Below are 9,325 nucleotides of genomic sequence, written 5' to 3'. Positions count from 1 at the left end.
AAAATAGAGAAATAACACCCTAAATGGCAGATGCTCAGTACATAGCAGTGAAGGCAGGATCGATCCTGTGGGTTAGTTATTGCTGTGATATCAATTTTCAAATGCGTAAACAGAAGCAATCAGAAAGTGAACCAATTATCTAAATGCCTGAAACTACTCTAGTAAGCACTCATAGCCCCAGAACAGGGAACTGGGACATAGAGCAGAGACAGAGGTGAAGAGAGAGACAGAGACAGAGATGGTGAGACAGAAGTGGAGATAGAGAGACAGGGGACTGATCCCTCTTTATCTTTTACCCCACCCTGCCAGCAGTCTATCAAGTCTTAATGGATGTTCAGTGATGGAGAAATGGGGAAAACAAAACACAGGAATGGAAGAATGGATGAAAGGAAAGAAAGGAAAGTGTCTTTGAGCCTATCCATTCAGAGGAGACAGGACCTTTGATTTCACCTACAGACAAGAAAACCAGGGCTTGGGAAAGGGGGGAGGATTTCTCAAAACCCAAGAGGATGTCAGGAATCAAGCTAACTAGCTTTTCCTGGCAGAATTTTAGGTCTAGCCTTTCATGCCCCGTTTCTGACTCAGATAACATTTCCCCAGCTTAGAGGCCTCACATAGTCAATCAATAACCAAGGATAACAGCAGAGTGGGTGGGGCCTGTGTTACCATCTGTCTATAAGACCATTCCTCGGTTTCTGAAGAAAAGCACAGCGCAGAGTTCTCCGGACCTTTGCACCTGCATCTGCAACCATGAAGGTGGCAAGTATCTTTCTTAGTGCCTTGGTCCTACTCACTTTAGCAGGTAGGTGTGTTTGCGTATTCTTCCAAAATTAGTAAAGAGTTTTCATCTGTGGCTTTAATGAGTATATCTCCTGGAAATTTAGGTAGTCTGGTGTTAGCTCACTAGTGTCAATGAGTTGAAATAAAATCAATGGAGTCAATACAAAAAAGAAGCATTTCTAGTGTGAATTACAGAAAGAAACAATTTCTAGCATAAATGAGGAGAGGATCTCTGGGAAGATGTGCCCAGAGAAAGTCATGGCCTGATCTAAAGACAAAGCTGCTACTTTGTTAGAGACGTGGCAGAGAAGACGGGATTTCCCTCTAAAATACTCTTCTAACTCTAGAAGTGACTAATAAACTATGTAAGGCCAATTTACAAAATTGAAATTCTTATGAATTTGCATAAAATGGAAAACAATGACTGCCAGTTACTTTGCATAAAAGTCATATTTTGAGTGATTAAAAGTCTTATGTTTGATCTGTAGGCTGTTCAGAAAGAAAATATATATCCTGCTTGAACAGATGAAGGAATCCTCATACTCACCATGAGAATGTTGGGAAATGATCCTGGTTGAGATGGGTTTGGGTTTTATAACTGGCATTGCTGAATACTTTCACCTTATTGCTGATCAGGCAGAGCTTTCGACTAGAACCACATCTGTGTTTAGCTAAGAAAGGGAAGACCACTGCTTACTGTTTTAGATAAATATTTATGGAAGAAAAGAGTCCTTTGTTGCACCTCAAGCCTAATAATTAATACAACTAGATGCCTGTAATGAGCCCCTGCTCATCAATGTTTAGGCTCATTTACATTCTGGATCTAAAGGGACCCCAGCAGCCTCATCTTCTCTGATGAATCCCAGAGATCTTTTTCATTCCCTTAGAGATCATTGACTGAAAATTAAGTTTTGGGAACATTTCTCCTTTGGGGGCTGTCAGATTAGATTCCTTTCTCTGAAATACTACTCTACATTCACATCTGCATTTTAAAAAATAACTTTTTGAGAATATAATTAAATCATCCCCCCCTTCCCTTTCCTACTTCCAAACCATCCTGTATGCCTCTTCGCCCTCTTCCCAATTTAGTTTACTTTCATTATTGTTACATATATGTATATGTATCATATGCCTTGATGTCAGAAGGACTTGTCTTCTGAAGAATGGAGTCTTTTCTGCACAATGTGAATACATAGAAGACAATTTGGACCTCAAGTCAGTCAGTGTAAGGCACCTGTGGGAAAAAGTTCTTTGAGAACTAATGCTGAGCTGGCAGAAGAGCCCCATTTCCAACACTATTTACAAAAGAAATTTAATTACAACCCAAGTCCTGATGCCTATTTCCCATCCTGCCATCCATGCCCAGAGGTGCGGACATTTATAACTCACTGACTGAGATGAAGGCTCTAGTGGACGTAGAGAGAACACTGATGGGCGTCCAGAGTGTGTCGGAATGATTAGCGCAAAAACACTTCAAACTCCGAGTACAGAATTTCTATTCTCAAGCAAGTGGATCAAATTTTCTTAAATGCTCTGTAACAGTCAAAATCTTACTTAATTCTGTGCAAGATCTTAGCAGGCAGAGAGTGGGGAAAATCCATCCAGTGTCCTTGAAAGTCTGTGGAAATAAAGAGATGGGCAGTGAATGGTGGAAGCAGAGAAGTCACTATGAAAACTGTATTCTTTGGTAAATAAGGATAGAATAGCTCTGACTTTTTTTTTAATCTGGGATCCAAGTTGACATGTTTGTATTTTCTAGGTAACACTACAGCTAACTTAGTGGGAAAACAGGTAAAGAGAATTTTATAATTTCTTATCATTTATAGTTTCTTAATTCTCTAATTTCCTATACAAGCTGTTAGAGAGGTGAAGAAAAGGTCTTCAAGTATTGATCCATTAAGAATGAATGTCAGCAAAACAGAGCTGGTGGTCGACGTCCTGAAAAGAGGAGGTGATGATGTAGCACCCAGGAGCTGGAATCCAGGGTCCAGGAATCACCAGATGATGTGACTTTAACTTGACTCATCACTCCGGGTCTCTTCCCTTGAGGGAGAGTGAATAACAACTTTACAAGACAGTTATGAAGTAGATCAATGAATGGATAATTGATGGTTTCGATTGAGGGGTGGGACTTTCCCAATAGAATAATGCATTTACAGAAGGGCAGTGTGCTATGAAAATAGTCTCATGATAATCAGCAAGGAAGACTATCCTGTTAGCAGCTGGCCATAAAAAAGTCAGCGCACCAGGAACTGGGAGCTTGAGTGTTATCTTCCTTCTCATAGCCAACCTCCCCAAAGCACCATGACCCAAGTTGGGAACTGACATTATTTGTTGATGAAATAACTGAGATCAATGGAAGAGTTAATGGTCTCGTGATGTCATATAACGAGGAAATGGCGGCAACTTGAGTTTAAGTCAGATTTTCCAATTCCAGGGCAGATTTCTTTCATTGTTGTTATTATTGTTTTCTTGTAAAACATTCAGCATCATGATCCTAATTGAAAAAAGTCAATTTTTAGAAAATGTAATATTTTATTATGAGATCAAACATTGAGAAATGATAGAAAAATGACGGTTTTTAATCCTGTTTAGGCCAATTGCAATGGTGCAACTATGGGATGTCCCAGGAATTATGACCCTGTGTGTGGGGCGGATGGAATTACTTACTCCAATGAATGCAGTCTGTGCTTTGAAAACAGGTGAGGATAAAATCTAGTTTATAAGTATTTATCTTAACTTTCTTACCATTAGAATTTTACAAATGTTATTATCCTCTTAAAGCCTAGGTCAATAAATAAATCTTTCTTTTCATAAACTTGGTATAATATACTTTAAAAATTGATAGAACGATAAAAGCTTTAATATTCTTAGCAATACAGCTAATAGTCTAGATTTTCAAAGTGCCTAAACATGCAAAATATCTTTGATCTGAAAAAATAATTCTTGACGATAGTTAAAATTGCATTTTAACTATGCTTCGCCAAAATTAGCAAATGTAAATTATAATAGGTTTTAGTGAACTGAAATGTACTTTATAACATTTATATTCATGGGAATGAGATCTAGCCTCAATGTAGTTTAATTTTATGATGCAATTAAGGTTGGGGAACAGGAATCAGAGTCGGTACACTGGGACAAACAAATGTGTCACAGTTTGTTTTCTTATGCTATGACCGAGCAGTTAGAACCATGTCCCAGTCATTATGCTAGACCCTCCTTCTTTCCCATGCACTTGTGACAGAAACAAACAAAACACACAATAGCAAGCCCACTTCATAAGCACATGTGACAACTTCTCAGCTGTGGCAGTCGACAGCAAGTAGTGTATAAAGTGTCACGTGACCGAAGCAAAGACGGGATGTTTTCTAACTGAAAGGTCCAAGAAAGGTTTACTGAAGCGGATGCTGTTTAAATGATGCTCTGAGTTCCAACCAAACAGTCGGGACCCCGGAGGTGACAGGAAACACTTGGATATTCTAGAACTGACTCCATGTTAAAGACTTCAGCTCCGGCTCACGTGGCTCTAAACTGTCATCTTTCCTCTGCATGGATCTCTCCTCTATAATGTGAATTCTCTTCTGGGATGGCTCTAAATGATTTCAGAAAAGTCTCCAAGTCTGTCTAGGAGTGTAAACATTTTAGACCCCAAACACACTATGCATTCAGCTTTATGGTGAGTGCTTCCAGTGTGTAAAAATGCCCGAAATGACAGCACATGCCTGCCACCCCCACACTGCAGGCCAGGGCAGAAGAAACCTGAGTTCTAAGCCAGTTGCTCCTTCGTCTCTCACCCTGGGCTACAGGTTGAGGCCGCGGCTCAGATGTTTAGGGAGGAACAGGAGGAACCACTTGTTAATTTTCTCATGAACTGTGTTGTTGACACTAAGGTCAAGCATCATTATTTCCACCCACGGGGAGGAGGAAAACCCCACAGCACCCTTGAGACTTGTGAAACCTCCAAGTGTAAGCTCTGAAGTCTAAAGGTCTCTATTTAGAGCGAAGCATTCGGGAAATATGAGCGAAATGCTGAACATGCTCTCCTTTGACCTTTAAATCTACTGATTGCAAGTTGCTCTTTGTATTCTTTCAATTATGTGTAAATGCAAGAGGCACAGCCAGCTCCCCGAAAGCACAATGTTTCACCCTGTGTTCAGAAATAGCACTTACGTCTCGAGACAGGTTTGTCTTTCTCAAATGTAAACAATGTTCTAAGGTTTCTGTAGCGCCTTTGCTTTGATTGCCCATTAAAAGTCACACATATAAACAACAAAAATGGGCTCAGCTGGATATAGCTATTTGTATGCACACACACACACACAAGCAATAATAATCAAAGAAAAAGATGCTATTGATTTAAAAGTGAATAGGTAATAAGGGGTTTGGACAGAGGGGGCTTGGGAGGGGTTAGAGAAAGAAAAGGGAGAAAAAAGTGATGCAATTATATTTTAACTAAAAATGGATTCTTTTGAAGTTGTCCAAAAATGACCTGTGTGGCAACTCTTACTAGAACCAGATGCTGACTCTAAATATTGGGATTTGAGATGCTCAGAAAACAGCAGACAGGCCTTTCCTATGATAGGTCCATGTGTATCAGGTGCCTGCCAGGTATGTTAAGTCAGGACATTATATGCCTCCTATGTTTTCTCAGCTGACAATTCTTTCCTATAGGAAAGCAATGATGGCAGAACTTTCTGTGGTGCTAGAAATGTCTTCTGTCTGTGCTGGCCAATCCATAGCCACTGGCCACCTGTGCTGGCCATTGGCTCTGAAGCACCAACAGTATATTGAGAATCTGAAGATTTTATACTGTTAAACTTTTAAGTGTTAATAATCTTATAGGGCTAATAGCAGAGCAAGCCTCAGTGAACAGCACAGCTGTAAATGACAGGCTTATGGAAGTGACTTTGAAACTGGCACCATCCTAAGTTAATGTTAAAGGCAAAGTGAAGAAACGATGGGTCCAGAAAATGTCCATGTGAAAATGAAGAGGACCATATCTTCTCCAACAATAGAGAAATAAAAAAAAAAATGTGTGGCGTGCCAGTGTGGTCAAGAAAGCAATGGCTAGAGAGACAACTCTGGAAGCAATCTTGTAACTAAGGGACAAGGTTGTAACTAACAGGACCGAGGAGCATTTAGATTTGGTGAGAGGAACTGGCTTCATAAAGGTAACACAGGAAGGGTAGAGAAGATACTATCTAAAGAGAAAGGCCTTAGTATTGGCTGCTCTCATGAGACTCCAGATGGTCTGACAGATTCAAGCCCCCGTCATCTAAGATGAAATGTTGAACAATTAGAAGGACCTGCTGTAGCCTGGGTACCAGCTAAGATTTCCATATGATCACTTAGTTTTCAGCGTCAGCAGTAAAAGAAGCAGGGCTGAATTTGAGATTAATTTCAAGGGTTCCCAGTGCCTCCCCATAGGTCTCTAAACAGCAGTGATAGGCACTTTTCTATTCTGTTGTAGCCCTTGTGAATATAATAGCAAGCAGCAAATATCCAATGAATAAGTAAATGGATAAATGAATTGGAGAAAGAGAAAACTGGGAATACGTCATACGCCTCTCTTATTAAAAAGTGATTTTTTTTTGTTTCATTGCCGTTCTCCCATAGTCACTTATTTGTGCCAATAAAATGCAAGCTGACCATTCTTCCATTCTTCTACAGGGCACGCCAGGTTCCTGTCCTCATTAAAAAATATGGACCTTGCTGAAAGTCAAGATCTTGAACTCTGCTAAGACTACCATGATGCTTGACTAGCCTGTCTATTGAATAAACACATCTGAATATACCTTGTCCCCGAAGCTTTCTTCTCAAAGAATGGGTGAAATACCTTGAGGAGAGGGAACCTGGGAAAGGCCCAGACTAGACTAAGCTTCACCGGTTAGCTCATTGTGCCTGTATAACCAGACGTTACAGATAATGACCATACACAGTTGAGCCAAACAAGCGTGATGAACAGAGTTTGGGTCAGAATGAAGACGGTATCCCATGCCATGCCCAGAAAGTATTCTGATAAGCAGAAAGAGGGCTGGCTAACAAGGAAATGACTGTGAACGTTTTGTGTGGCTCACATTGCTTCTTTGTGAGCCACTATAACTTTGCAGGGTTACTCTCGTCCTGTGAGGACACTTAGGAAAAAGTAAAGTCACCTGACTTAACACCACAGCAAACAGGCTGCAGGGCTGCTCTTTCAAATCGGGGCTGACGCTAAGGTCAGTGCTCCTGCCCTGAACCACAGTCACCTCACATGGATTGTGCCTTGACTTTCCTCAATAGGAATTCTAGATAATAACCCCTTATTTTAAGATCTGATGTGTCTATATTCGATAATAATAAATAAAATAGAAACAAGGAAGTATTCCCAAAGGGGATAATATTTACAACTACTTAACAAAAAAAAAAAAAAAAAAAGAAATAGTTTGAGATTGTGAGTTCTAAAAAATGAGTCTAATATGGAGAGGTAGTAGAGTTATCACAGTGGAGCCGTGTCTGGATCTGCAGCACACTGGGCAAAGGCTCAGCCACCGAGCTGGAAATGCCCAAGGTGAAGTTCTCTACAGGAGGGAATCCAACTTGTAGGTACCTATTTCTGGTGATAGGCGGACATTCCTACCTCGAAACTGAACTCTGGCCACTAGAGGGTGCTGTACTCTAGCTACTGCCTCAGCTGGAGCAGCCTGACAGCTCTCACTAAATACCTTGCTAACTCAAGTTATGGATGCAAGATGGCTTCCAGCATCCTCGCTGTGATGCTAGAGGACATTTGAAGGGCATCACACATTAAAGAAGTCTGCTATGGGAAAATGAATTTAATCACTGAATGTTTTACGTTGCTATGTCTAGTTAGACCAGTCTGCAAGTTCACAAGGGATAAAAAATTGATTTGTGTGTTTTTAAATGTACATAATGATAAATTAATCTCAAATCATATATTATTGATGGCTCTGCCTCCTGGGCCCATCAGATGGCATGTGGATTCTATGTCCACGTCTGGTGGTTGCACTTCAAAAGGGTTGATTCAGGACTACAAACTTTGATATGAATATAAAGTTTCAACCTATGAAGAGCATTTAAAAATAAAGAAAATTGGATGAAAAGAAAAGCCCCTTAGAACTGGGAGGACCTTTTCAAACATTACAAGGGTTAAGAATATTGACCAGCTCAGCTCTAAACAAGAAACCTATATCACCTCCTCCAGAGTTCAGGGAACATTGAGGAAGAAGAAGTAGAAATAATGTAAGAGTCAGAAAAAGAGGATTTGTGTGAAATGCTATCTGTAGTTACCTACACAAGACTCGCACAAAGTTACATCCATCAACATTCAATTATGAATAAGGAAGGGGCTCATGAGGTCGGATCCCTCTCCGAGAAGCTATTAACAGCTAATGAATGTGAGAGGAAGGTCAATAACACTTATTAAGTTTGTTAGGTAATAAAAAATTAAGTATAATAGAGGTGTTTTGATATCTGTGTTTTAAAATATGACATTTATTAATTTTTTGAGAACCATTGTGTGTATGCTATGTGTTTTGATCATATTCACTCATCCCTGGCTCCTCCCTTCTAACTCCTTTTGAGTTCCCTACTCTATGTGTCTCCTTCCAACTTGCCCAGAGGCAAAAGGTAGTCAAAATAATATAAGTTAAAAAAAAATCCAGGTAGTGGTGGTGCACACCTTTAATCCCAGCATTCAGGAGGCAGAGACAGGCAAATATCTGTGAGTTTGAGCCAGCCTGGTCTACAAGAGTTCCAAGGCTATTACATAGAGAAACCCTGTCTTGAACTCTCCCTCCTCCTCGAAAAACAGCTAGAAAGAAACAAGTCAAGCTAAGACTGGGCACTCATAACTAAGAATAAGTGATGTGGGAGTGTCATATAGCAATCTGTTGATTTCATTGGTTGAGTAATAAACAAACTGCTTGGGTTCATAGCTTAGAACATAGGTGGGTGGAGTAAACAGAGCAGAATGCTGGGAGGAAGAGGAAGTGAGGTAAGACGCCTCAGACAGAGACGACATGCTCCCTGCTCCCGAGCAGACACACGCGATGAAGCTCCGACCCAGGATGGATGTAGGCTAGAATCTTCCCGGTAAGACCGGTGCTCACAGATTATTAGAGATGGGCTGATCGGGATATCAGAATTAGCCAGTAAGGGCTAGAGCTAAAGGGCCAAGCAGTGTTTAAAAGAATACAGTGTCTGTGTAATTATTTCAGGTAAAGCTAGCTGGGTGGCGGGACAGCCCACGGCTCCTATTACTACAAATAAGCCTCCAGGTATGATTTATTTGGGAGTTGGGTGGTGGAACCCTTCAAAAAGCCAAAAGAAGAAAACATCACACAATAAATGATCTGTGCGGTACCTGTCAATAAGACCAGGATCTATCCCTGATGCATGAGCTAGCTTATTGGCTCTTTCCCTATGGTGGGATGCCATGTTCAACCTTAATGCAGGGGAGAAGGGTTTGGTCCTGCTCCAGCTTAATGTACCAGACTTTGTTGACTTCCCATTGGAGCCCTCACTCATTGGGAGAAATTGATAG

General features: G+C 40.6%; 1 protein-coding gene across 1 annotated transcript; it reads left to right on the top strand.

The window, feature by feature from the left end:
* The first annotated feature begins 713 nt into the window (after window positions 1–713).
* On the top strand, window positions 714–6,572 carry Spink1 (serine peptidase inhibitor, Kazal type 1). The gene is made up of 4 exons (XM_005356052.1): window positions 714–802; window positions 2,540–2,571; window positions 3,376–3,482; window positions 6,451–6,572. The coding sequence occupies exons 1-4, from the start codon at window positions 751–753 to the stop codon at window positions 6,494–6,496; spliced, it is 237 nt and encodes a 78-aa protein (XP_005356109.1). The 5' UTR covers window positions 714–750; the 3' UTR covers window positions 6,497–6,572.
* The last annotated feature ends 2,753 nt before the right edge of the window (window positions 6,573–9,325 follow it).

The sequence above is a fragment of the Microtus ochrogaster genome, chromosome 18 (assembly GCF_000317375.1).
Source record: "Microtus ochrogaster isolate Prairie Vole_2 chromosome 18, MicOch1.0, whole genome shotgun sequence".
Classification (NCBI taxonomy): domain Eukaryota; kingdom Metazoa; phylum Chordata; class Mammalia; order Rodentia; family Cricetidae; genus Microtus; species Microtus ochrogaster.
This window is presented reverse-complemented; position numbering and strand designations above follow the sequence as displayed.